Source organism: Ornithorhynchus anatinus, chromosome 16, assembly GCF_004115215.2.
Source record: "Ornithorhynchus anatinus isolate Pmale09 chromosome 16, mOrnAna1.pri.v4, whole genome shotgun sequence".
In the NCBI taxonomy this organism is placed as follows: Eukaryota; Metazoa; Chordata; class Mammalia; order Monotremata; family Ornithorhynchidae; genus Ornithorhynchus; species Ornithorhynchus anatinus.
In genome coordinates, this window is record NC_041743.1 from 28826178 (window position 1) to 28853698 (window position 27521).

Consider the following 27521-nt stretch of genomic DNA (forward strand, 5'->3'; position numbering starts at 1 on the left):
GTAGAATAGAGATAGAAGAAACAATAACTACGCTCATTGAGTTTACCAAGTCGCAAGGATTACCAGGAATAATCAGAGGATTCTTCTGATTCTCAGTTATGTGTTCATTCCAGTTGATCACTTCATCTTCACTGAAATCCTAGGAAGGTCAAGTTATAGGCTTCCTGCTCTAAAGGGGAGTTTAATAATAACATTAGTTTATTTAAAGTTGCTGTGGTAGTACTTAGTAAAGAGGGTGAGCCACAAAGCTCATAGGAATTTAGGGCATTCTTCCTATCTTCATTTATTCCGTAGTATTTATTATTCTGGAGTATTTATTTTTCCAGTGCTTCAGAGCATAAAATAAAAGAAACTGACTAATTAATCATGTCACTATATTTATTGTGCTTTTCAATCACCATTTTTAATACTTCATACTGTTTTGGCCAATTTTCTGGATCTTGGATACTCTCTATTTTTTTTTTTTGAGGAACTCTACTTTTATTCTCCCTCTTTAACACTATTTTTATGGGCCAGCTAAAAGTGCTAATCAGAGTTTACTTCCTTTGGTCCTCGCAGTAGGTATTATTATCCCTATTTCGCAAGTGAAGAAGCTGAAACCAAGATAGGAGAAGAACCTTGCCCAAGGTCACACAGAAATTCAGTGGCAGAGATGGGAACCCAGATCTTGTGACTAGCTTTTTTTCATTCTGCTAGACCATACTGTCTTTCCTTGCCTGAGTGACCCATTTTCAAGTTTAACTTCCCTTTTCTGCACTTAGGAAGGGCTTGTAAAATGTGCTCCCTTTCAGTTGGGTAGCGAAGTTTTCTAAAATCAACCGCTTTCTTGAGTATTTTATGCTTCATTATTTTTAAATTACAATGCCTTTCTACCCTGACACACATATACTTACATTTTTTCAAGTTTCACTGGTTGAGGAAACAGTGAAAGAACAGAAAAAAGCCAGGTGTATTTCTATCTGTGTTCCACTCATTCTCTTCATACTAGTACAGTTCACAAGCTTGAGAACTTCACAAGCCTGGGAACATGACAGTTTCAGCAAATGATTCCTAGGCAAATAGTGTTTTTTGTGTAGCAATCAGAACTGCTTTACCTTATCAGAAACAGTCCTGTACCAAGAAGAGATAAAACAGAGACTTCTTACAAGACTAATACAAAGAATATCACTGAAACCAATTTCTTTTAAATAATTCCTTTGATGCAGACATTTTGAGACAACACTGGAAAGTTAAGACAGAGAGAAGTAACAGAAGGAGCACAGTGGCATAAAAGAAGCTGAAAATTTTTTTTCCGACAAGAAAAAATATGTTCAAGACCTAATTGTATACCCTCTTCCGTGGAGTAGTCATAAGGCCAGTTGAAATAATCAGTGTCTTCAGTGGGAATTGCAGTAGTTGCTTCCAGATCATCATATTCATTGCTATACTCGTAGTCGTCAATAATCCAATCTGGGAAGGTAAAGCATGTTTAGCAAAATAGCAGTATAGTTTGTGTTTCAGAACACTTTTCCCCAAATTGCTCCTGCATATATCTCAAACAGATGCTTCCAATCATTCTCTTCATTAAAAGGCCCAGGCATTATTCTCCCATTTTCCAGATGGGAATACTGAGGCCTAGAGAGCTGATGAAGTCTGTCGATGATTCAGTAGGAAGCTGCCCTAGAATTTAGGTGCTCTGCGTTCAGTACAGCATCCTGTCCATTAGACTACACAATCTACAAATTCAAACCCTATCTGCGACATAAAACATTGTCCCATTCTCCCATTAACATCCAACTTCGCACTTTGCGGGACAGTGTCCTACATTCCAGAGGTGACAATCTCTTCTATGCTATTAACTCTATTGAAGCTTACATTTCTGTCAGAGTGAATGTCAGGAGGCTGAACACTTATGCCAGGCAGGATACCACACAAAATCCTGCAAGCATGTAACCTACTGAAGTGAACACGTAGAGAGAGATCAGATGGGAAATTTTAGGGGGAGGGTGAGTTCTCGCTCTCAGTAGCACTGCGTCTCAAAGACCAGTGCTGACTGGACTGAGGAATGACTCAAGTGCCATCCCGGACACATTCCAGGATTAATCTCGGCTTCCTTCTGCCATCCAATGACACAGCCTTTAGGTATATTTCTGCTCCATCTGCTACATGTTCCTGCTGGGTCGTTTTTGGGTTCCACGTCAGCCTGGCACCTCTTACTTCCTGATGAAATACGCTAGACTTTTTTTAATGTTTCATCACACCTGTCATCCACACCTGTCTACCATATAATTTGTTTTTCTTCAGTCACCTCTCTCTCTCTCTAAGCCCTCTTTAAACCTCTATCTCCAACACTGCCCACTGATCTACTTTCCTAGTCTATATCCTCTAAACTGCCCCCTCATTCTCAGGGTATCTATGTGACCCCCACAGTTCTCCCTACATGCTTCACAGGGTTGGGCCTGAGGCTCCTCCGAGATGCACCTTTTATTAGGTGGATATTTTCATTAAATTTGTTTGAGAATCTTTATATGTATTTGTACCCTTGCACTTGGTTTGCACCTTTTATCTGCCCCACCTTCAGCACCACAGCACTGATTAACATATCCATAATTTATTTATATTAATATCTGCCTCCCCTCTAGACTGTAAACTCCCTGAAGACAGGGAATGTGTCTACCAACTCTGTTTTACTTTACTGTCCCCAGTGTTTTATTGTACTAAGCAGTGCTCAACACACAGTAAGTGCTCAATGAAGATGATCGATTGACTATGTTGGCCCGTCTTCCCTTCTCTCTTCCCATTTCTCATTCCATGCAGAATGTTAACTTCTCTTGTACTTCCATTATAAATGTCCCAAGCCTCCTACAGTACACTGCCCATAGTAAATGCTCAGCAAATATTCTCAGTGCCATAAAGGATCTTTGCCAGTTTCCTAAATATGTAAGATTTCCTTGCTTTGGTCTTGACTTGAAGACTGACTCTGAAAGAGTGCCTATATTTTTCTGATATGGGAGAGTTTCTTCATAACCCCTTTGAGGTGTCATGATGCAAATTAGGTAGTTGGAAAGAAGTACACTGCTTAAACCTGTCAGTATTCATTGCCCCCAGATTGAACAATTACTTAAAAATTGATTCAAGTTCCATTCTCCTTAGGCTCAGCTTTCGATGTCTGCAATATGCAAGTAGTTATTCTGAGAACCAAGTGGCTGTAGCTTCTGCATAATATGATTCAGTTGTTGAGGATGTGGAGTTGCCTTTGCTTTCTCAGGCTAGAGTCTCTGCAGCCAGTAGGAATGTCTTTGAAGAGTTCCAGAGGCATGAATGATAATGAAGTCAGAGAAAATGCAGATAGTTAACTTGAAATAGTTTTCCTATAGGCCTAGTCTGATGGCCTGGTGGATAACACTCTACCTTGAACTGATCTTCTCAGGTATCATTTTCATCTCGAGCTTTACTTTAGAAAAATCCACTTTTGTTCAATGAACACATTTTCATATTAATATAAACTATCTTTTAATTTCTTTTTGAGCACACACACTCAGGTTTCTTGCCAAAGTTTCACCGCATTTACTGTGGTGTCAAAATTCTGTTTCCTTGCTCATTATTTTGTAAGAACCGAATTTCCACAAAATGCAAGTGTCAGAGGAGTTGTTTAGCCAGAGATGAGGCTCTCAATTGAAGATAAGACCATTGTTTTCCCTAAACAAATAAAGTTTCTGTCCATTTAATATGATGAAGCAAAGAGACAAAACAACAACAGCAAAAAACCCCAGTTTTCTGAAGTTCACCCTCAAGATTTCAAATTGACATTTTATGGAAATAAAAGAATCTGGTAATAAGAGGATTTTATCATTCACTTATTTCTTTGCAGTTAAAGAATTTAGTTTTGTTTTCTCAGCAGGTGCTTTAAGATAATCATTTTCCCAATGGCTCCAGTTATTTCCTAAGAACTTGGGCAAAATGTTAGGAGAAGAACTGGAAACTTTCTGTGAAAGTTTCTAGGTCCTGGACTGGAAGGTACGGAATAGTTCTTAAAATAAACCTTTATAAAGACAATCATCTGCCTGGGATAGGTTAGGTGAGCCTCTTGATGAACAGGGGAAGGATCAAGTAGCCCTCTGAGATTGAGAAGCAACGTGGCCTAGTGGATAGAGCCTGGGCTTGGGAATCAGAAGGACTGAGTTTTAATCCCAGCTCTGCCACCTGTCTGCTATGTGACCTTGGGCAATTCACTTCACTTCTCTGTGCCTCAGTTCCCTCATTCATAAAATGGGGATTAAGACCGTGAGCCCCATGTGGCACAGGGACTGTGTCCAACCCCATTACCAGCACTTCAGAATGTTCTCTCACAAGTACTTAGGACAGTGTCCTACACACAGTAGGCATTCAGTAAATATTACTGATTTTTATGGCTTAAATGATAGTCTGTGGAAGCTCTTTGCAAGGAGCCTGTTGTAAAGTTCATGTACTCCATCTGTCATATTTACTAATATGAGCACTGTACTAAGCACTTAAAGGAGTAAAATAGAACCTAATCCTTGCTTTTAAGAATCAGGTTACAAGCTAGTGAGAGAGGCAAACATTAAAATAACTTGCAGATAGTGGGAGGAAGGGAAATAGTATTTGTGAGACAAGAGAGTGGATAAATAAGAAGGAGAAAGCAGATGAAATTCCTTGAAGCCAATGGTCAGAAGTTTCTGTTTGATGTGGAAAAGAATGGGTAAACTTTGAAAGTTTTTGTGGCATGAAGAGATATGAATAAGGGCAATATTTTAGAGTAAAGTTCGGATCGGTGTTGAGAGAAAGTGTAGATTAGGAGACTGGTGAGAAGGCTGATTCAGTAGTAGAGCTGGGACATAATAAATGTCTGAATCAAGATGATAATCAGCTGGAAAAGGAAGGGGCAGATTGGAGAACTGTAGTGGAGGAAAAATGTATAGGATTTCATGACTGAAATGAACACTGAAAGAGAGGAAGGAGTCAAGGATAATGACAAAAAAGGTGTGCTTCAAAAACAGCAAGGATGACAGTGTTGTCAAATGGGATGGGAAAGTTTGGTGGAAGAGAGGATTTGGGAGGGAGGATGAGGAGCTCAGTTATAGACACACTGATCTTAGGTGCTGGTGGAACATCCATATCGATCTGTCTTGGAGGTGAGAAGAAATATGAGATCCTAGAGGAGGTGAGGGATTGGGGCTAGTAGGGTAGGTTTGGGAATCAACCAGGTAGAAGAGGTAGTTGAAGCCTTGGGAGAAGATGAGCTGCTCAAGGGAGTGAGTGTAGAAAGAAAATAAAATGGTCATAGAATGGAAACTTCAGGAACATTCACATTGGGTGAGGGTGGTAGTGAGAAGCATTAGAAGTTCCAGCCAAAGAGACTGGGTGGTCAGAGAACCGTGTTGGTAAAACCACAGTTAACATTTCCAGGAGAAGGGAGTGATCCACAATGTCAAAGGCAGATGAGAGGCCAAGGTAGAGTAGGGTAGAGTTCATTAGATTTGGTGAGGAGGAAAGTGGGGCGGCGGGGTAGGGGAAGAGGCAGAGGATGAGGAGGAGGAGGAGGAGAAGGAGGAGTTCAGTGGTATAGTGCCTGGCACATAGTAACCTCTTATAAATACCATTATTATTATTATTAGTGACATTGAGGAATATGGCCTCACTGGAATGAAAAGAAAGGTAAACTAAGTTGTCAGGAGTCAAGATGGGAAATGGAAGAGAGGAAGTAGAAGAAACATCAGGGTCTACTGGTTAGAGCCTGGACCTGAGAGATAGAAGGACCTTGGTTTTAATCCTGGTCTTCCAATTGTCTGGTGTGTGACCTTGGGCAAGTCACTTAGCTTCTCTGTGTCTCAGTTACCTCATCTGAAAATGGGGATTAAGACTGAAAGCCCTTCGTGGGACATGGACAGTTTCCAACCTGAATAGCTTGTATCTACCCCATTGTTTAGGACAGTGCCTGGCATGCAGTAAGTGCTTAATAAATACTGGACTGCATCCATTCTGATGATCTTGTATATATCACAGTGCTTAGTACAATGCCTGGCACATAGTAAGTGCTTCACAAATTCCATAATAAAAACACTGTTAGAGCGAACAACAAAAAACAGATGTATACAACTCATTCTAGAAATTTGAATGGAATGGGAGTAGGGAGATGGGGAAATAGATGGAGGGTACAGTGAGAATCAAAAAAGTTTATTTTAAGTACAGGGGAGAAATAAGCTTGTTTGAAGGTAGAGGGGAATAAGCCATCAGAGAATTAGATGGTGAAGATCATAGTTGAGGAGGGAAGAGGAATGATACTTTTAGGAGGTGAGGGAGAATGGGGTCAGATGCAAATATAGAGTGATTAGATTTGTAATCTAATCACAAAACAGGCAGGGGATTCCCTCTTGAGGGATATCTGAGAAGGATGAGAAAGAAGGTTTAGATAAAGGGAGGCAATGGAGAGGTGAGGGGGAAGTTTGTTGAGCTCACCCATGATTGCTTTGATTTTGTCAATACAGTAGTTGTCCAGGTCATCAGGGGCAAGAGATGAGGAGGGAGGGGGGCACTAGAGACTTAAAAGAGGGAGTTAAAAGTCAGATTAGCTGGATGGGAAAATGGGCCTAGGTTCCTAATCCCTTCACAAAATCTGTTTGGGGCAAAAACCCCCACTCTCTAATAAGCCACCACAAAGCCACTATGCTAGCCAGATCAGCTGCCCAAGAAGATAGCAACACTCATATTAGAGCAGACTTGGGCTGGAAACATCTGGGAGTTTGTGGTCTGTTTTCAGACTCAGGCTTCAGTCCACAAAAAGCAGAACTTCCTTTTTAAAGGCAGTGTCTTAGTCAACCATAAGGAGAATTCTTTTTTTTTTTTTAATGGTATTTGTTAAGTACTATATGCCAGGCACTGTCCTAAACTCTGAGGTAGATACAAGCTATTCAGGTTGGACACGGTCCCTGTCCCGCATGAGGCTTACAGTCTTAATCCACATTTTACAGAGGAGGGAACTGAGGCCCCGAGAAGTGATATGACTTCCCCAAGGTCAAATGGCAGACAAGTAGCAGAGTCAGAATTAGAACCCAGGTCAGTCTTACTCTCAGGCCTGAGCTCCATCCATTAGGCAACACTGCCTCTCTAAAAAGTTGAGTTTAGGAGAGTTCAAATCCAGAAAGAGGGAAAAACTGGATAATTCCTTGTCTGCAAATTATTAAGATGTGTACATCTTTGGAAGGAGGAAGAGATGGAAGTTTTTCATTCATCGGAGGTTGTAGGACTGAGGCCCAGAACTCCGCTTTCTTGTATGCAAGATCTCAGCAACTCTGTTGGGGACTTTGCATGTGCTCCAGTTAACACAATTACCAGATGTGTGAAATTGAATAAAAATCCCCAGGATCAGGTCCCCATTGGCATCATCAATCATCATTGCCCAGAAAGGTCCTCGGAGGTTTTGAACCTAAACATAGTCATGTCAGACTCCATTTGACATTTCAAATCCAACTGACATTGGATTCTCCGCAGAGACATAACCCTATATCCACTGGGAAATAGATGGATGACTTAAGCACATTTCTTGGTACAACTAAGATTGAAAGAGGTATTTCAATGGCCCTGGTGGTTGACACCATTGCATGCTTTGGTAAAATCAACAAAGTTGCATACTTTATGGCTTACATATTCCCTCTTACAGCTTGCCTCCCTGTTGCTGTTTTCTGTCCATTGCCATACTGTATTTGACTGGTTCATGTCTCCTACCAAAAGCCACCTGAGAAGAATGTTTCCTTTGAATGAAAGAACACAGATATGCCACAGTGGCCTCTGATACAATTTTTTAAGGCTCTGTGGCTTCAGGTCCATTGACCCTCATAGATAGTTGGCCTACAAATCAATTCTCAGAACATCCACTAGAATGTCTTTCTCACTTTCCATCATTGTGATAGCCAGTGATATAAAACATTTCAAAACATAGGCAGTTCCTTTGTATTATCTTGATGCTTAGGGATGGATTTTGTTAATCAACCAGTGCTATTTATTGGGCAGCTACTGTGTGCAGAACACGATACCTAGTTCTTGGGAGAGTGCAGTACAACAGAATTGGTAGACACAGTCCCTGTCCACAAGGAGTTTACAATTTAGAGTCTATAGTCAATTCAACTATAACATGTGTTTTCATAACACAATTAGGATCTGATGCTAATGTTGTATTAGGGAACATTTATTTCACAGCTTAAGTCTGTTCACGATATTGCCTGATCCATGCTGGAGCAAGGAGATTTGTTGAAGAAGAAGTGGTTGCATGCATGTGGCATTGATCTAGCCTCTACTCAGCCTTACTGCACCACACATTCCTTTGCCGCTCTTTGAAATCAGATTTTGGCAATGGACATAATAATAGTAATAATAAAGATAATTATGGTAGCTGTTAAGCACTTATTATGTATCAGGCATTGTTCTAAGCCCTGGGGTGGATATGAGCTAATCGGGTTGGAAACATTCCCTGTCCCACAAAGGGCTCATAGTCTTACTCTCCATTTTACAGATGGGGGAACAGAGGCACAGAGAAGTGAAGTGATTTGCCCAAGGTCACAGAGCAGACAAGTGGCAGAGCCAGAATTACAATTACAATTATCATTCTAGGTGGTAAAAAGGGACACTATTTTTCAACCCTGCTTCCCCAGTTGTTGTGCTGCTTGATTTCTCCATAGTATTGAGTCAGAGTGCTGTAAGCTTCTTGTGGGAGGGGTCAGGTCTACCAACTCAGTTGTATTTTAGTTTCTCCTCCTACTTAGACTGTGAACCCACGGTGGGACAAGGACTATGTCTGGCCTGATTATCTTGTATCTACCCAAGCACTTAGAACAGTGCTTGACACAGAGTAAATGCTTAACAAATATCATCGTCATGTAGTGCTCTGCACAGAGTAAGCACTCAATAAATACCACTGATTGATTTATAATTATCACTACTTTCTCAACAAAAAACAGTCCCAAGCATCCTACAGATTCTAAATAAATAGTTGCTGACCGACAGTCTTCTTTATGAGAAATTTATTTCATTTTCACCATTAAATGAATGATTAAGTACCAGTGGTTGATTGATTTTAACAGTAGAGTTAAAGGGTATATATTCAAAGGAAAGACTGAACAGAAAAGTTAAACACACTTACCATGATCTGGATCAATTAGTGAAACCTGAAGGAAATAAAAACAACAAAAAATGATCTGTTCGTCTCAAAAACAGAATGGTAAGAATGAACCACGTAGGAAGTGGGCTGGGGATATTGACAACCACAACAACCCTTGCCAAGAGACAAAGTCCGGTAACTCACAAGATTACACGTCTGATTGGATATTTGGTTTCTAGGCTTGGAGAAGCCTACTTGGAGAAGCAGTGTGACTTAGTGGCAAGAGCACGGGCTTGGGAGTCAGAGGGTTGTGGGTTCTAACCCCGGCGCCGCTATTTGTCTCCTGTGTGACCCTGCACGAGTCACTTAACTTGTCTGTGCCTCAGTTACCTCATCTGTAAAATGGGGATTAAAAGTGTGAGCCTCACGTGGGCCAACCTGATTACCCTGTATCTACCCCAGCGCTTAGAACAGTGCTTGGCAAACTTGCTTGGTAAGCTTGGTAAATGCTTGGTAAGTGCTTACAAATACCATAGTTATTATCAGGCACGGATGGGATACAGATCTAGGTTGCTTCTTTGAGAAAAGAATGAAAAGGCCGACCGTGCCACCACCATCCAGATGCCTGGAGTAGGTAACCCATCCTCTTTTTTTGTTCTTTTTTGCCCTTCTCCCTCCCTCTCTTGGCCCCATCCAGCCATGGGGCTGACCAATATCACTTTAAGGGGAGGATAGTAGGGCTAGTAGAAAGGACAAGATAAGCAGGTGCCTATATCATATATGCTATCTGGAAGCCCTACTAGAGAATCTAGACACCTTTGCATGAGAAGCAGAATGGCCTAGTAGATAGAGCCCAGGCAAAGGAGACAGAAAGACTAAGTTCTAATCCTGGCTCTGCCACTTATCTGTTGAGTGACCCTGAGCAAGTCACTTAACTGCTTTGTGCCCCAGTTACCTCATTTATAAAATGGGGACTAATACTGTGAGCCCCAAGAGGCACATGGACTGTGTCCAACCCGTTTAGAGTGCATCTACCCCAGGAGCTTAGTATACACATAGTAAGCGCTTAACAGTAGCAGAAATAAATGTATGTAGCCTCCATTCCGGGCCTGCATCCTCTGGTGACCCACCTGGAAAATTTACCTCATCCATGGTCTCTCAAAAGAGGCCTGCCTGTCCCACCCTATCTGCAGACTTTTCCAGCCCAACCTGCAGTCGTCCATGAATATTGACTGCAAAGTTACAGTTTGAGCTGGGTAAGAAAATGTTTTTGTGGGTTTGGGCCAAGTACAGGTGGGTAATCTGTTAGCAGAGTAGTCTGTGAGTGGGGATCAATGTGTCCAAAGAATCAAATGTATCTTATATCTACCCCAAAGCGTAATACAGTGCCTGTCACATAGTAAGCACTTAAACACCTTAAAAATATCCAAAAACACAATTTTTTTTTGTAGTAAGGCATCATGATTGAGGAGGGGAATGGCTATGTTTTTCCAAATACAACTTGTGGAGAATTTTTTTTGTGGTGAATGAGCTGGGGATGGGGTCTGAGCTCCAGCTGGCTTCCCCCAATGATGAAACTCTTATTCAGCTCTGAGCAAGGGGAGAATGAAAAGTCAGGCTGGAAATGCTGGAGTTAAATGAGCCTCTCCAGAGATTGAAATTCTCATCTCAAACAGTGCTTTCCTACTTTCTTTGATCTATTGCAAACCTATTTTGTTGTCCCTACCTCCACCGCAAGTCCAGGGTGGTTGGGGAGAGGAAGGGGGCAGGGGTGGCGATGCAAACGGGAAGGGAACAGAAGGATCCGCACTGGCAGAAGTATCACACATATACACATATTTCATGGGCTTGTGTGCAGATCATGAATGTGCATGAGCATACTTAGGGGCTTGCCTCACTGTGCAAGAGAGCCCGTTATGGGCAGGGATTGTCTCTCTACATTGTTGTATTGCACTTCCTAAGTGCTTAATACAGTGCTCTGCACACAGTAAGCACTCAATAAATACGACTGAATGAATGAATAAAAATCTAAAATGGCAGCATCAGTGCTCTCCAGGTACACTGCAACTGTGTACTTACTTGGACTGTGAGCCCCACGTGGGACAGGGACTCTCTCCCACCTGTTTATCATGTATCTATCCCAGTGCTTAGACCAGGGCTAGACACATAGGAAGAGCTTAATAAATATCATAATAAATAATAAATAAAAAATACACAGGTACTAGGGAGCCCTTTGCAACACTGGTTGAGATTTTTAATTTCATTCAAAGCCACCAGAAATCTAATTTCTTTTCCGAATTCCAGTTGCTTGAATCTCAGCTAGGGCTTTGGACGTCAAAGCCTTTTCGTGAGTACTGGTTTGTTGGCTGTCCCCTGAATTAATAATAATAATGTTGGTATTTGTTAAGCGCTTACTATGTGCCGAGCACTGTTCTAAGCGCTGGGGTAGACACAGGGGAATCAGGTTGTCCCACGTGGGGCTCACAATCTTAATCCCCATTTGACAGATGAGGTAACTGAGGCACCGAGAAGTTAAGTGACTTGCCCAAAGTCACACAGCTGACATGTGGCCGAGCAGGGATTTGAACCCATGACCTCTGACTTCAAAGCCCGTGCTCTTTCCACTGAGCCACGCTGCTTCTCGAATTGGCCCAGTGGAATCGTTTCCCACATTTCCCAAGCACCCAAATGTAGTCGGAACTGCAGTACAAAGGGTATCACACTTCCTGATTCATTTTTACACTGAAATGCCCAGGGGCTCGGAGGTATTTTCAGGGAAATTTCATGAGTTTGGGGCCGGTGTGCTCAGTTTCCATGCCTTCATGGAAAGGTCCATGGTTATATGGTCAATACCCAGCAGATGGCGAACTTACCTTTTGAAGGGAATGGAAAACAAAGTCAGAAAGAGAAAGCGAACAAAGTTAAGCAAACGCATTCCCAAGTTTGTTTCCATTCCCATTTTTCTCTCTACTGGCAATCAGTGTTCGTTAATCTTTTCAGGGAATTATAACAGTTCGAACCCACTGCGTCCTGAGTTATATTTCTAGATTTTTCAGGAAGAAACTGGTCAGTCGGTGTGGCCTAGAAGAAATCTGTAGGACTGGGAGTCAGGAGACTTGAGTCCTAATCCTGGCTCAGCCCTTTGCATGCAGATTGACCTATGGGAAGGCGTTTAACTTCTCTGAGCCTCACTTTCCTGACCCGTAAAATAGGGGCTGAATATCTGATCATCTTTCCCCTAAGACGGTGAGCCCCTTGTAGAACATGGACTGTGTCTGATTTTATTGGCTTATGTCTGCTCTAGTATCTAGCAGAGTGCTTGGCACATATGAAGTGCTTAACAAATATGACAATTATGATTACTGTCAGTGGGAAGCCACAGTTTTATGAAGGACACTTTAAAAAAGATATATTTCCTAAATAACTTGCTTGGCATATGACATAAAATACAACAGTTTATGGCAAAAGTTTAAATATGATAGACTGATTCTGTTTTACAGTAACTTGCCTGTAATACATATATATGTATATATATATATATATAAAACATACGCACACACACACATAGTAAGTACACGCATGCATGCACACACACATATATTTACATCTATAAATATACATATGCGCTAAGCACTGAACTATGCTCTAGGAAAGATCATCAGGTCAGATGCAGTCCCTGTTTCACATAGAGTTTCACAGTCTAAGTAGGCAGGGAACAGGTATTCAAACCTCATTTTACAGATGTGGAAACTGAGTCACAGAGAAGTCAAATGACTTCCCCAAGTTTATACAGTAGGCAAATGTCAGAGTTGGGTTTAGAACCCAGGTGCTTTACTGCCCAAGTCCACGCACTTTCCACTAGGATACACTGCTACTCAAGAAAGTCAACTGAAAATCCTATTTATTTATTGTGATTACACTGCTTTGAAACATTTGTATATCTTATGAGTAAGATAGATAGAAAAAAACCTTTGGAAAATTTTCACTGTCCACCACCCTTCACAGCTATGCTATGGAGGGAATATTTTTTTCAATTTTCCTTGCCCACCATCCTGCCCAGTATTGTCTTGACAGTCAATACTCTACAAGAACAAGTGATAAGATGTTAGTTTAATGTTGTCTGGGGCCTCTTGGGTCTCTCTTGGGGGGCACTAGCAAAAATCAAGAGCAGTGTATAGAAAAAAAATCAACTGTGTTCTCCTGATAGAGATTTCAGAAACCTTCTTTCTTTAACAAAATGATCTCCACATGTCTTTCAACTCATGTTGTATACCTGTAGGGACACTTACAGTGTAGACTTCTTGAGAGAGGAGCTAGAACTAACCATATATGGTTCATGAGTGGATCTTCTTACCCAGTAACCACCTATTTATCTATTACTGTTAACAGCAACCTTGCATTAAAGAATAGTGAAACATCTGTCTCTCTAAATCCAAATTGCAAGGTCTGAAATTGGAATGTAATCTGGGGAACATTCTTTCCTCTCCAATTCCTCTCTCTTCTTATCAAACCAGGGAGCCAGAAGCCACTTGGTGATTAGTGATCAGCTCACAAAGTCTGCCCCTGGAAGTTTGAAGCTGGATAGGGACATTCAAATCCCTCTGGTTGGGATCAATCAATCAGTAATATTTATTGAGAACTTACTGTGTGCAGAGCACTATTCTAAGTGCTTAATCTGATCCATTTTATCCAGAGATTCCCCTGGAGAGTTCCAGGTAAACCTGTGGTTTCTGAACCTTCATCCAGAGATCCCGTTGTTATGCTTTGGCAAATCCACTTGCCTTAGCCATCAAACAGTGAAAGCAGCATGAAAGCTCAGTCATTGGTAGAGGAGATCATGCAGAGAAGGAGTTTAGGTTTAAGGACCCAGTTGATACAGGACTGTTCCCCTCACTGCCACAAATACTGCACACTGGAGTCTAAAAAATGCTGAAATCCATGTCGTGAATATGATTAGGTCATTAGATTTAAAGCTTATGCAATACCATGAAGTCCTTTTTAGTTCTAAAGCTATCACCTTTCACGTGGCAGGGCATATGGTGATCACTTGCTGTAATCAGAAAGGATTTTTCCTCTTCATATTTACTGCATTGCACAACTGGCAAGGGAGTTTATAGATTTGATTTTGTTTGAAGTTTTAAGGAGGCACAGTGTGCTAATTGGAGGGTAAACAGGATAAGAGAGGTTTGATGAAACACTATGATTCATTTGAGCCATTAGATTGTAAGCTCCTTGAAAGCAGAGACTATTTTGCTTCTGTTGTACTAACTCAGGCACTGAATACAAGGTTCTGCACACAGTAGAGAAGTGGAAAGAGTCCAGGTCTAGGAGTCAGAGGACCTGGGTTCTAATCCCAGCTCTGCCACTTGCCTGCTGTGTGACTTTGGGCAAATCACTTAACTTCTCTGTGCCCCACTTATCTGCAAAATGGGGATTAGGACTGGATCTCCATGTGGAACAGGGACTGTGTCCAACCCGATTATCTTGTATCTTCCCTAGCACACAGTACTGTTCTGTCATGGAGTAAGCTCCTAAAAAACATAAAAAACATAGGTAATCAATCAGTGATATTCCCTGAGCACTTACTATGTGCAGAGCACAATTCTAAGCACTTGAGAGAGTACAATACAACAGAGTTAGCAGATACTTTCCCTGACCACAATGAGCTTAGTGTCTCCAATAAATACTATTGATTGATGGTAGAATTGTCCTTTGGTTTGAAGATGGCACTGCCAGTGTTGGGCTTGCATTCATGAGAGTTACTGTCTTTAATAAATAATTGGCAAACTTTGACCATGAAAATACAGTAGTGCAACTTTTCTTGTCTTTCATTCAGGTGAGAACTACTCAGGCAATAATAGTTGAGAGGATAAGTATACACTTATATAAACCATCCTTCATGCTCAAAGGTGACTGCTGACAGTGAGATTTTGTCCCCAGGTTGTATGGCTGAAAAGACAGCTTCTTTCATGCTATGCCCACTTAATAAAACGGGAAGTTTTGTAGTCCTTTGACCAATACTTGGATACAAATATCCAATGTTCACAAATGATATTAATGTAGATGGCTGCTTAAACTGACAAAGTTCATGAATTCACCTAGACTTAAAGCCAGTTAGAAAAATTTGCACAAGATTTCACTTAAACCCAGCCCTTCTGCCTTTCCTAAAAATCCTTTCATGAATTACTGTAAGGATTTTATTAGTATCTGAATTAGAATGGGTAGGTTCTCACAACAGGCTAAAAAAAAATCAGACCCTAAACTACTGACCCATTCATCTCTCCAGAATGATGACTGGGCCCATCTCAGGTTCACATTCGCTGTTTATGTCATGCAAAAATGTCTGTAACAGTATATTATTGCACTAGGAATCAGAACTTTGCACTTCAGATTCAAGAGATAATGGATGATTAGCCAGCTAAATCAACCAATACTGTTGACTGAGGGTTGACTGTATGCGAGCAAACAGTGAGAAGAAGCATTGCCTAGTGAAGACAGCATGGGCTTGAGAGTCAGAAGGACTTGGGTGCTAATCCCAGCTCCACCACTTGTCACTGTGTAACCTTGGGTAAGTCATTTAACTTCTCGGCAACTCAGTTCCCTCAGCTGTAAAATTGGGATTAAGGCACTGAGCCCCATATGGGACATGGACTGTACCCAACCTAATTAGCCTGTATCTTCTCCAGCTGTTAATACAGGATCTGGCACATGGTAAATGCTGAACAACTACCATTTTTAAAAAAAGAGCACTGTTCTAAGAAATTAGGAGAATGAAACAAAAACAGATAAGATTCCTGCCCTCAAAGAGTTTATAATTGAAGAGCCCTACAATATATTTGTCTAAATCATGATTTTCCTCATGGGGTCATTGTACAATTTTGTGATTTTAGGAATCCCAAAATCAACTAATGAGCCCATTAATGGCAAATCTATTTTGAGTAGAGGATGGTTGTTAATTAATTATTGGAATGTTATGCTTGGCCTAGTGGAAGGAGCGCTGGCCTGGGAGTCAGAGGACCTGGGTTCTAATTCCAGCTCTACCATGTCCCTACTGTGTGACCTTGGGCAAATCATTTTACTTCTGGGCCTCAGTTCCCTCATCTATAAAATGGGGATTCAAACCTATTCTTCTTCCTACTTAGACTATGAGCCTTATGTGGGACATGATTATCTTGTATATACCCCAGAGCTAATATAGTGCTTGCTATATAGTTAAGTGCTTATCAAATACCTCAATTATTACTATTGGTGTTGGAATCACCTGAAAGTGCTATGGCTTTAAAAATTCCCTTAAAAATTTGCTCTTGATTTCGAAACTATTTCCTCTCATTAGAGAAATCTTACACAGTTCAGAAAATGTGTTCCAAAAGCCTGGGAGGACATGGAGATAGCTTCAATTTTATATTTATATATTTGTGTGCATTTACACATGCACAAACAATATACAGATACACACATATATTTATATTAACATATGTAGTTAATATAAAGCTGTTATATTGCTGCTAATGATGTTAATAGTTAACTGCCAGCTGAATTGATTTTTGAATAGATAAGCATATTATTCAGAAAATTTCAGATCCCAGGTAGCATCGTGTTTGAACAAACCTATCACATTGGAAAATGTACAGTCCTTGAAGGAAGGGATCATGATTACCAAATCTATTGTACAGTACTCCCTCCAAGCACTTAGTACAGAGGTCTTCACCCAGTAAACACTCAGTAAATACCACTGAGTTATTGAAATGTCAGTGACTGATTTTCAAAATGGCCTCAGCTTTAGCTTTTGCCCATCCAGGGGAGCTCAGCTGGCAATGCTGATCACACAGTTGCTTTTCCATACATTGTTTCAGGCATTAACTGGTACCCATGAGAAATTGCCTTAGTACATAATAAGCTGCCCTCCCTCCTTTCTAAGCCCCAAGGAAAGGTCAGGGGGCTAACTTTCATTTTTGTTGCTGCGCTTGGGAGTTCACTTCTAGAGGACACATTAGGGGAGTGTTGGCCTTAAAGAAAGACCATCTCCGAGCATATGAAACGTAAACTAAAAGCCTATTTGGAAAATGTATATCAATAATCGTCTGTGTAGAGGAGACAGAAATTATCACTATGAAATTTACTATGCTATTTACCTCAAGCCTCTTATACTCGTTTTTTATCCATTTCACTTAAAATGCATTGCTGGACTCAAAAAGTAACCACCTATTAGCTGAATAAGGAGTAGAATCCTGCAACCTATTAACATACTTAACCCTCAAAAATTCTTCTATGTTTTCTCTTCTCCTGTGCAAACTCAATGACTCAATTCTTTCTATCTCTGTTTGTGTGACTTTTCCTGTCCTTGCTCATGAGTCCTTAATAATTTTCATTACCTTTCTCTGTACCTTTGGTATTTCTGCTGTGTCTCCAACATAAGGCCATATACAATCAGCATACATTTAAACTATTTAGAAAGTGTTAGAGATCTATGATTGCAAAGACAAAATATGTGAAAAATATAATTTAAAAAAACCTTTCAGAATGAGTCATTTTCCAGCTGAGAGAGATGTTGACACACAGGGGAGGGCAGTACATAAGGAAAGATTCCCCATCTTAATACTAGAAGAAGGGATAATCACTTGTTTAGAGCCTGGATTATGAGTGTTAAGAAAATCCTGGTTTTTCCATCTGCCTCCTGAGGCCATATCGATATCCATCAAGACTTTTCCTATTTAGAACAGAGGTGGGAGGTATTTAGAAGGTACAATTTAGAGTGTAGTAAGGCTAGTTATTTCATATTTAAGAATTCCCAGTCTTTCTGGGAATGTTTACTAGAGCACATCGTTTAGAACTGTCTCCAATTACTGTGGACATTTGCAAATATTATGGCTCCAGGAATTGCTTTATCAAGTGATTGGCCACTTTATCACAAAGAATCACAGTGGGACACAAATATAGCCAGTTGACATAGGCATCATTGACATCCCTGACATGATGGCTGGAGTGGTCATCGGTTAAAGAATGTGGGGGTACTGGTGGGGTGGAAAAAGGGTTCCACCCCAGTAGTTAACCTTGGGTGACAGCCACTGGTATACCAAGTCACCTCTTGGAACTCCACTGCCTGTCAAATTCAAATGGGGAATCAAATAAGAGGAAAATCACCACATGCATTTTTTCAGACCAGAAAAGCTTTTTTGAGCATTCCTGCCAAGATCTTGGTATCCTGTTGGAGTCACTCAAAAGGGGTGTCACTCCCAAGGAATTGGAAAGTTAACCCACAACTCTAATTTCACTTGAAACACTTGTCACATTCTTTTCAAATAGTTCAAATTAAATCTTTTTTAATTACTTTGTTTCCCGTGGAATTGGTCTTTTGACCAGTTAACTCCAGAGGTGTCCTAGCTTATAAAACAATAAGATTGAAAACTCATTTATCTTGGAACACAAAAACTCTATACAACATCATTTAAAGCAAAGACTTCTTAATTATGAATTACTAGTCTCTCTGGGTTGGTTTTAATAAAATCTATACCAACTAACAGAGCATAAATATTTTAAAAGAATACTCACAACAAAGGATATGTTCCCCACCAAAACCATTAGAGGAAGGACATACAGTGAAGAAATCTTGCTCATCATCTTTGCCGATGAACGTTTTTCGCTATACATGAATTTCTTTTGTTGTCTGTCCTTTTAGAAAAAAAAAAGTCAAACTTGAAGAGTTCAGGAACAAATGAATAGGATGCAAATTATTAACTAGGCATCAAATAATTGTTTAATGTTTAATGTTTTGTAAAGAAACACTCCTGATTAAACAGTTTTGAATATTGGCTGTGTTTTGGTCACATGGTTAAGTTTCTGTGTCCATAGGGCATATTTCTAAATAGAAAGTTAGAAAGTTTAACTGCTTCTTCATTTCTGTGTCTAAGTCAGTTTAGTGGATCCCAGACGTTATAAGATAAGAATTCACAACATTTTAACCAGCAGCAAAGACAGCAAGATGAAAAGCATTAGATAATACATGGATTTATGTAATGTGCCCTTGGTTTAGTTGATTCACACTGAATATTAATAGAGTCCTGATTCATCAAGTCTCACACAGCATTAAGGTATGGACTGGATTCTAACAACATCACACTTTATATTCATGAAGGATAAATTAAAGGATGCAAAACTGCTATTGACAAACATTGATTATATGAACTTTGAAGTTGTGCCAAGAGTTTCTTGTCAGCCTCAAAAGTTTTCTTTTAAATCTCATTGCATAAGGCTTTTACTTTAATTATATTTTAGCCAAACTTTGATCAACAAAAATATAGCTCATATAGGAAAACTATTTCCTGTGTATTTCATTTAGCAATGTCCTTTTTATAGGCAGAACTACAAAGAGCAGCATCAAGTTAGCCCATGTACTGTTTACTTGGGCAAAATTGATCTCTTAAATGAAGCATCTTGAGCTACTGTAAACATTGTTCCCTTGCCAATCTGTATCAAATTGTCATTATACCCCCATGGCAACTGTAATGAACTGTAGTGTAGTGTACTCAATCAGTGGGTTGCATACAAGGTCAGAGAAAGGCCTGAATTCTGATCCCCTTAGTGATTACTCTTTCTGTTGACTCAGGTAAACTACTTAACCTTTTAAATCCTGCCTGAATTGCCCTTCAGTGTCACACTTGCCCCTCTCACTTACATTTCTGACTCAAATGTACATGGCTGTGTATATGAGAAGCAGTTTGGCCTAATGGAAAGAGTATGGATCGGGATTCAGGAGACGTGTGTTCTAATCCTGGCTCTGCCAGTCAGTCAATCAGCTGAATTTACTGAGCGCTTACTGTGCGCAGAGCACATTCTGTGTGATCTTAGGCAAATCGCTTAACTTCTCCGTACCTCCATTTGTGAGAATCATAGACTGTTCCTCTGCATGGGACAGCTACCGAGTCTGAGTTGATTATCTCTAGAGCTTGGCACATAGTAAATGCTTAATGAATACTAGAATTATTATGCTATCCATATATGGGATTGTTCATACAGAACGGATTCATAGAGTAGGGGCAAAAATGGTGAGGGGGGACAGTGGGAAGGGGCAAGTGTGAGAATGATATACATCCCCTCTTAGAACACAGTAATTGAAACAGCTTGGCCTAGTGGAAAGAGCACGGGCCAGGGAGCCAGAGGACCTGGGTTCTAATCTCACCTCCACCATAATAATGTCTGCTGTGTGACTTTAGGGAAGTCACTTCACTTCTCTGTGCCTCAGTTATCACATCTGTAAAATGGGGATTCAATACCTGTTCCCCTTCCTTCTTAGACTGTCAGGCCCCTGTGAGGCAAGGACTGTGTCCAACCTAATTAACTTGTATCTACCCCAGTGCTTAAAACAGTGCTCGACATATTGTAAGCGTTTAGCAAATGCCATTATTAATTGTAGTGCCCATTTACAAAGGTCTAGTACCCATAGTGCAAAAGAGTCAAAGGATCCTACATATCATTCAGGGGGCTAAAGGAGCTGAAGTAATAAAGATTGACCCTATCTGGAAGCAGCTAAAGGCACATGGATTAAGGGAGGTGTTGAAGCTACCTAATAGGAAAATTTTATTAATCTGGGTGGATCTGCTGAGACCTTTCATTTTCCTCCAGTCTACCTAGTAGTTCCTCAGCAAGTCTTTCAGACAAAACACCACAAATTTATCCAGAAAGAAAAAAATAAATGAATAAAAACTCACTCTCCTGAACTATAAGTTTATTTTTTCACAAGAAATAATTATAATTACCCTGGGTGTTAAAGTCAATACTAGCATTCCTCTGAGAATGGAAATTCTAGAGGCCTGGAGGAGAATTGTTCTAGCAGAAACCAGTGTCTCCGGCCTGAGCGGTCTCCAGTATTGGAACTGAAAACTGTAAAATAAAAAAGGCAATAAGACACACCCAAAAGATCCTTTCCCCCTCCCAAATAGCTCACGTTGGCATATTTGTCCTTTAGTTTGTACAACAAACTTCTATAGCACATTCATGTCAATTAGTTCATTTTATCCTCAAGACATTTCTGAGGCAGTCCCATTTGACTGGTGAGAAGACTGAAGGACACAGAGAATTGACAGGGCATACAGCAGGACGGTGGTAGTCCTGGGGCTGGTAGCCAGCTTTCTGATTCCTTTTTGCCCATCTCTAAATCAGATAAATCTACAGTAAGCAGATTTAAACATCTTTTTGCTTTTCCTTTTAGATAAGGCAAGGGAATAGAGAGATTGGTTTGGCGGTAGGTGGTTTCTGTTTCTAGATTGAATTTCTCTGGCATACATCTTTCAATTTCATGTAATAAACAAATTATGCTGCTTTAACTCTAATGATTACCTACTCTTTTTCCCTTTCCTGAAATAGACCTGTATAGACTGACTATATCCTGAAATTAAAGTAATATAAAATCATACCAACAACACCCTTTATTCCTTTTAAAGCTAAAGAGTAGGACATTATTCAAGATTTTAGTCCTTTTAATTTGGAAGGATAATTGAATGGGTTTTGCTGTTTGTCTGTTTATTGGTGGATTTGGAACAAATAAAGCTTGCTATCCTTATGTTTAAGGAATTGAGTTACCAGGCCTTAATTCGACTATTCCCTGGGGAATTTCAGGAGTTATTCCGTAAATCCACTTTTCTTTGCCTTCTGTATAACATTTCCTCACACGTGGTGATGGCGGTTACTGCAGTAGTTGGAAACAAGGGCCTCTTCAAAAGCCCTCTGTGTTTTGCTTTTCATCTCGCACTGATATTCTTTGAGAAAAATGTTTCTTAGCCATCTCCAGACAAGACTCTAAAGATCTTAATGCCTCACTGAAGAGATATCTTGTTCACAGGACCAGAAGGAAGGTAACCAGCTCATCCAAATGTCCCTAACTATTGCTGTAGGGCCTCTACACAAAGAGTAGATATAATAGATATCTATATAGTATAGTAGATATATAGTAATATAGTAGATACAGTAGATATAATAATAATAATAATGATAATAATGGTATTTGTTAAGCATTTACCAAGTGCCAAGCACTGTACCAAGTGCTGGACTAGATATAAGATAATCAGGTCAGACGCAGTCCCCTGTCCCACATGGGGCTCAAAGTCAAAGGAGGAGGGAGAGCAAGTATTTAATCCCAATTTGACAAATAAGGAACCTGAGGTGCCCAAGATCAGAGGTGCCCAAGATCAGAGCTGGCACCTCAGCCAGCTGAGGTGGAGTGGGCAGCGTGGCATGATGGAAGAGCCAAAAGCCAGAAAGCTGGAAGTCCTGGGTTCGAGTCCCAGCTCTGATGCACATGTCCTCTGTGGCAAGTCACTTAACCTCCCCTTCCTCAGCTGTAAATTGGGACTAATAATATCTAAACCCTACTTTGCAGGGGTGTTGTGAGGAGTAAATAACTAAGTAATGTAAGGCACTTTGGTACTAAATGCACCACCTAGAAACACAGGTATTACTATTAAGCGCTTAATACAGTGCTCAGCACATAGTAAGTGCTCATAAATACAATGATTGAATGAACTATTTTGATGGTATTGATGCCTGTCTTCTTGTTTTGTTTTGTTGTCCATCTCCCCATTCTAGACTGTGAGCCCATTGTTGGGTAGGGACTGTCTCTATCTGTGGCCGAATTGTACTTTCCAAGCGCTTAGTACAGTGATCTGCACACAGTAACTGCTCAATAAATATGGCTGAATGAATGATTAAAATCCAGGTCCCAAACTCCCAGGCCTGTGCTCTGTCCACTAGGCCAAACTTCTCTAAGATGAAAGATCCAGATCTTCTATTTCACTGAGCAGTCACCCAAAGTGAGGCAATATTACATCCCATCCCTCCCTCAGCTAATGGGACTCATTTTCTCCTAGTTCATGGAGGAAAGTGAACCCCAGAGGATGGGCCCAGATCTTCTGTTAGTCTTTTATCTCACTCCTTTGTCTTCACCCTAACCCTGGACCACACCTGGGCAGAATGAAACCCCAGTCCCTTGCTGAAATTTGGCAGAGCTGAAACGCATGGAAGAGAAATTAGTCCATTTTGGGAGTCCCTAGCGGAGTCTCCAACGCCCTGATTCCACTTCCTTCTAGCATGGTGAAGAAAATTCTGCCACTGGATAGTGCTTGCTCAGAGGAACTCTTGCTTAATGTCACTTTCTGCTAACACTGAGAGACCAACCTCCCTTACTCCATTTGTTCTCTCTATCTTAGGCCCTTTGAGCTACTGGTCATCTGCTTGCTAATTGTCCTACCCTTCTTCCTTCATCTGATTGACTGAAAATTCTCCAGCAGTATGACCATTCACTTTTCTTGACTGGTCTGTCCAGCAGCCACTCAAAATTCCAGCTGCTCCACTTCATTTCCTTTATCCAGAATAGTTCTGTCTCAGATAATAATGAAAATAATTAATAATTATGGTACCTAGTAAGTGCTTACTATGTGCCAAGCACTCTTCTAAGCACTGGGGTATATACAAGTTAATCAGGATGGACACAGTCCCTCCCACATGGAGCTCACACTCGTAATCCCCATTTTACAGATGAGGGAACTGAGACCCAGAGAAGTGAAGTGACTTGCCCAAGGTCTTGCAGCAGACACGTGGTGGAGCCGGGATTAGAACCCAGGTCCTTCTGACTCCTGGGCCCATGCTTTAGCCACTAAGCCATGCTGCTTCTCTTCTTTCAGTGGCAAGATTGAGAGTAGCTATTGAGCACCGACTGTGTGCTGAACATTGTACAAAAAAAATGCAGTTGGAGTTTTTAATTTAATGAGAAACTTCAGGAAATTTGTCAATTATTGGCATCTATCACTCTCTAGTTCTACTTATGAAAGGGGACCTTCACATGTGGAGGAAAGAAGGCAACTAAGAAGAGAGAGATACCCCAAGATAGTAATAATAATATTATTAACAATCACTTCCTATTTGCCACACATTGTACTAAGCACTGGAAAATAGGTACAAACAAATTGAGTTTGACACAATCTCTGTCCCACAAGGGGCTCACAGTCTCAATCCCCATTTTACAGATGAGGTAACTGAGGCACAGAGAAATTAGTGACTTACCCAAGGTCACACAGCAGAAAAGTTGCAGAGCCAGGATTAGAACCCAGATTCTCTGGTTCCCAGGCCTGTGCTCCTGAACCCTAAAGGCCACAAAGAAGCTACTGCCATTGCCCAATTTGATTCGGAATTGTCTGTTTTATAGGCCACTAATCGAAATATGTTGGGAAGTTCTTATTAATTCATTTTCCTTCTGTCAGGAGGGTTACTTCTCTAATGCAAGCTAGATGATAAATTTTGGGGGGGGGAAATTAAACCTCCAGGGAAGAGGGTTCCCTTATCACCTATCCTAAATTACCTTTTCCAGTGACAAAGCTTCATAATAACAGAAAAACTAAATGTCTAATGCTGCAGATCCAGTTCATTTCCTTTGAGAAGTCCATCTCCACAGCATAGTACTGGGCATGCCCTCTTCTCCTCTTTGAGGGTCCTTCTATTTTTATCATGCCAGTAAACTGATCATTCCTTGACCCTGTCTAGACCATAAAGTTGTTATGGTTAGTGAACATATCTGCTAATTCTATAGTACGCTCCAAGGGCTTAGTACAGTGTTCTTCACATATAAGAGCTCAATAAATATTGAGTGGTTGCTCAACATCACTGCTCTTTATTGCAGTGTTGGTACTGTATATTTGCACATATTCTGTCCTGTCTAAAACTGGGCAAGATCTCACTTGATGGCAATTCTGATAAGAGGATGTATTAGTGGCAGGAAGAAAAATCTGGAAAATGGCATTACTGGCACTGAGGGGAGAGAGGAAGATTCCATAATTTCAGAAAATAATTTTACTGTGGAGGAAGAAGAGGAAAGACTGAGCCAGGGATACGACCTATGACCCAAGGAAAGATCGGGGCCTGAACTTGGATTCAGATCTCAGAAGTTTCAAAGGTTACTGTCGTCACACTGGGGGCTCCATGTGCCAATTCATGACAGGAAGTGAGATAACGGCACCAAAACTACATGATTGATGCAAGATGTGGATGAAATTCCAGGAGGCAGACGTTTTTCCTCTGTTTCTTAAACAAATAGTAAATGACCATTTTCAACCCTGCGCCCTGAGTGAGCAAGACCGGGTTGTGACCTGGTCTAGGCCATCCCCTGAACAGCAAGGCTAGATTCCAGCTGAGCTCAACCTGAACAAGTCACCTTTTCAGCACCCTCGGGTAGTAATGGGAAAGTGGATCTAGACAAGGGAAGTGACACTAGTTCTGTCTTATGTATAAAAGTAAAATCTGCATGGCAGACTCTGTTTTTCTGGGACTATAAGTCCCAGGATCCAACAGAGGATGACTGTGCATGTGCTCTGTATCCAGTGAGAGTGGCCCTGTTGGATCTGACTGCAATTTCTCTCTGTTTCAAGTCCTCACTCCTAGGGCAGAGTTGAGACTGGTCAGGTTTCAGAATGGTCATCTGTCCCCAGCTCTACATCTCAGTACCAACTGATGAAATTCCATTAGGCATCTCTGTCCTTCCATAGATTATGATGCCCCCATGTACCTGAAAACAGCATTCTTTCTAGACTGTAAGCTCATTGTAGGCAGGGACTATGCCTACCAACTCTGTTGTACTGTTCTCTCCAAAACACTTAGTACAGTTCTCTGCACAGAGAAAGAGAGACGATAGCAGAGAGAAGCAGCGAGGTCTAGTGGCTAGAGCACAGGGCCTGGGATCCAGAAGGACTTGTGTTCTAATCCCAGATCCGCCACTTGTCTGCTGAGTGACCTTGGGCAAGTCACTCAACTTCTCTGGGCCTCTGTTACCTCATCTGTTAAATGGGGATTAAGGCTGTGATGCCCGTGTGGGATATGGGCTGTGTCCAACCTGATTACTTTGTATCTACCCCAGCTCTTAGAACAGTGTCTGGCACAAAGTAAGCACTTAACAAATGCCATTGAAAAAAAAGTACTCAGTAAATACCATTGATGATGATGGTGCTGAAAGACTTTCCCCAGACCTAGCTCTTCATTTCAGTATTTATCGCACACACCAGTTCTGAATCACTTTTCCCCAAGTGATCATTCATTGCTGACTTATACAGGCAGAATTCTGAAAGTGAGCTATAAGGAATATCAATAAAATGAAACTGTGGAAACCAAATATAGAACAACCCAATATGAATTAAACAACATCCTAGAATCTTCACACGGTAATTGATTTGCTCATTTGTACTTCTTTCCTTTCTTTAATCTTTCAGCAGGGTTTCAATCTTTTCCTCTTGCCCCTTAATTTTTTTCAGTTCACTGGATGCCTACAACCATCTTTTCTGATCTCTTCCTCCCATCAATCATCCATTCAAAGACACCAATCCACACACTCTGGTCTGTAATCTTAGCAACTGCCAAGAGCTGCTACCTAGACTGAGTGAAGCTCATTGTTTTAAGTGCTTCTTTGATTTATTAAGTATCTCTGGATAAAAACCCACATATGTTTTACTGATTGTTGTTTTTTCCTCCTCAGTATCAACTTCTAAAAGAGGAGGGAGTTAGAGATTTTGAAGCTTCATCTGTCTTAGAATAGTTGGTTCATTAAATAAACAGGGTTGTAATGAAAATTGTATAACTATCTTTTCTCAATCAAAAGAACGTATCCTCTTTTCTCCTTTAAAATTAGCTGAAAACTTGCTTCTTGTGGTCAGTATTAACTGTACTCCAGTTTCATCTCTAAATATTATCTACAATATAGCTCAACATGCACAGAGCCCAATTTTACCCTCCCTGCTTGCCATCTCTCCATTTTTTGTCCACTTTCAATTTCCCCTAGGACATTAGCAACTTCCCCTAGAAAGTACAATTTCTCCTACCCTCTTCTACACTGCTCAAGTTGCCTGCCTTTGTATTTACTCCATGACTACCTCATATGTGCCAGGAGTCTCTTTTTCAATTTATTTGATTTCCCTCAGCCTTGGAAACTCTGCAACTGCTACAGAAAGGGTCTCTTTTAGGGGTTTACAGTTTCACAACCATCGATTCCTTTTCTCCCCAGGCTGTTTACCTTTGCTTTTCATTAACAATACATTAATGATTTACTTTCCTAAACCTCTATCAGATGTTGAGCCCATGAAAATAGATCCATCTATTTTCTTTTTCTCCCAGTGAAAAGAATCTTTTCCTCCCACCTTTCTATTAAAATCCAAGGGAATAATTTGTAAACATAGATGTAAATGCTTGAGTTATTTCACCTACCCCACAGGACAAATCCCTGGATCTGATAATGCTCATTCTTAACAGATTTCTGGGGTCTTCTGAGTTCCTATAGAAGAAAACAGGAAATTCCTTTTAAAAACAATAGTAATTCTGTAGTGGCAGACTTTTTTCAAACCTCTTTCCATTTTTAATTTGTAAACAGCTAACTTGGTGGAAGGTTGGCCTTGTAAAGGTTCAG

The 27521-nt window shown here is 40.6% G+C and overlaps 1 protein-coding gene across 7 annotated transcripts in view; it reads right to left on the reverse strand.

Moving 5' to 3' along the window:
• The window catches only part of HABP2 (hyaluronan binding protein 2), a 72103-nt gene that overhangs the window by 13316 nt on the left and 31266 nt on the right, over positions 1 to 27521 (reverse strand). For 5 of the 7 annotated variants that reach the window (XM_039914318.1, XM_039914316.1, XM_039914315.1 and 2 more), the window contains 4 exons: positions 27323 to 27389; positions 18641 to 18760; positions 9134 to 9158; positions 1330 to 1449 (listed from right to left, as the gene is read on the reverse strand). In XM_039914318.1, coding sequence (XP_039770252.1) covers positions 1330 to 1449; positions 9134 to 9158; positions 18641 to 18760; positions 27323 to 27358 — 301 coding nt within the window. In that variant the 5' untranslated portion in view covers positions 27359 to 27389. Of the gene's footprint in view, positions 1 to 1329; positions 1450 to 6456; positions 6540 to 9133; positions 9159 to 18640; positions 18761 to 26057; positions 26076 to 27322; positions 27390 to 27521 lie in introns of those variants that run through there. The other 2 variants (XM_039914317.1, XM_039914319.1) reach the window with 2 other exon arrangements.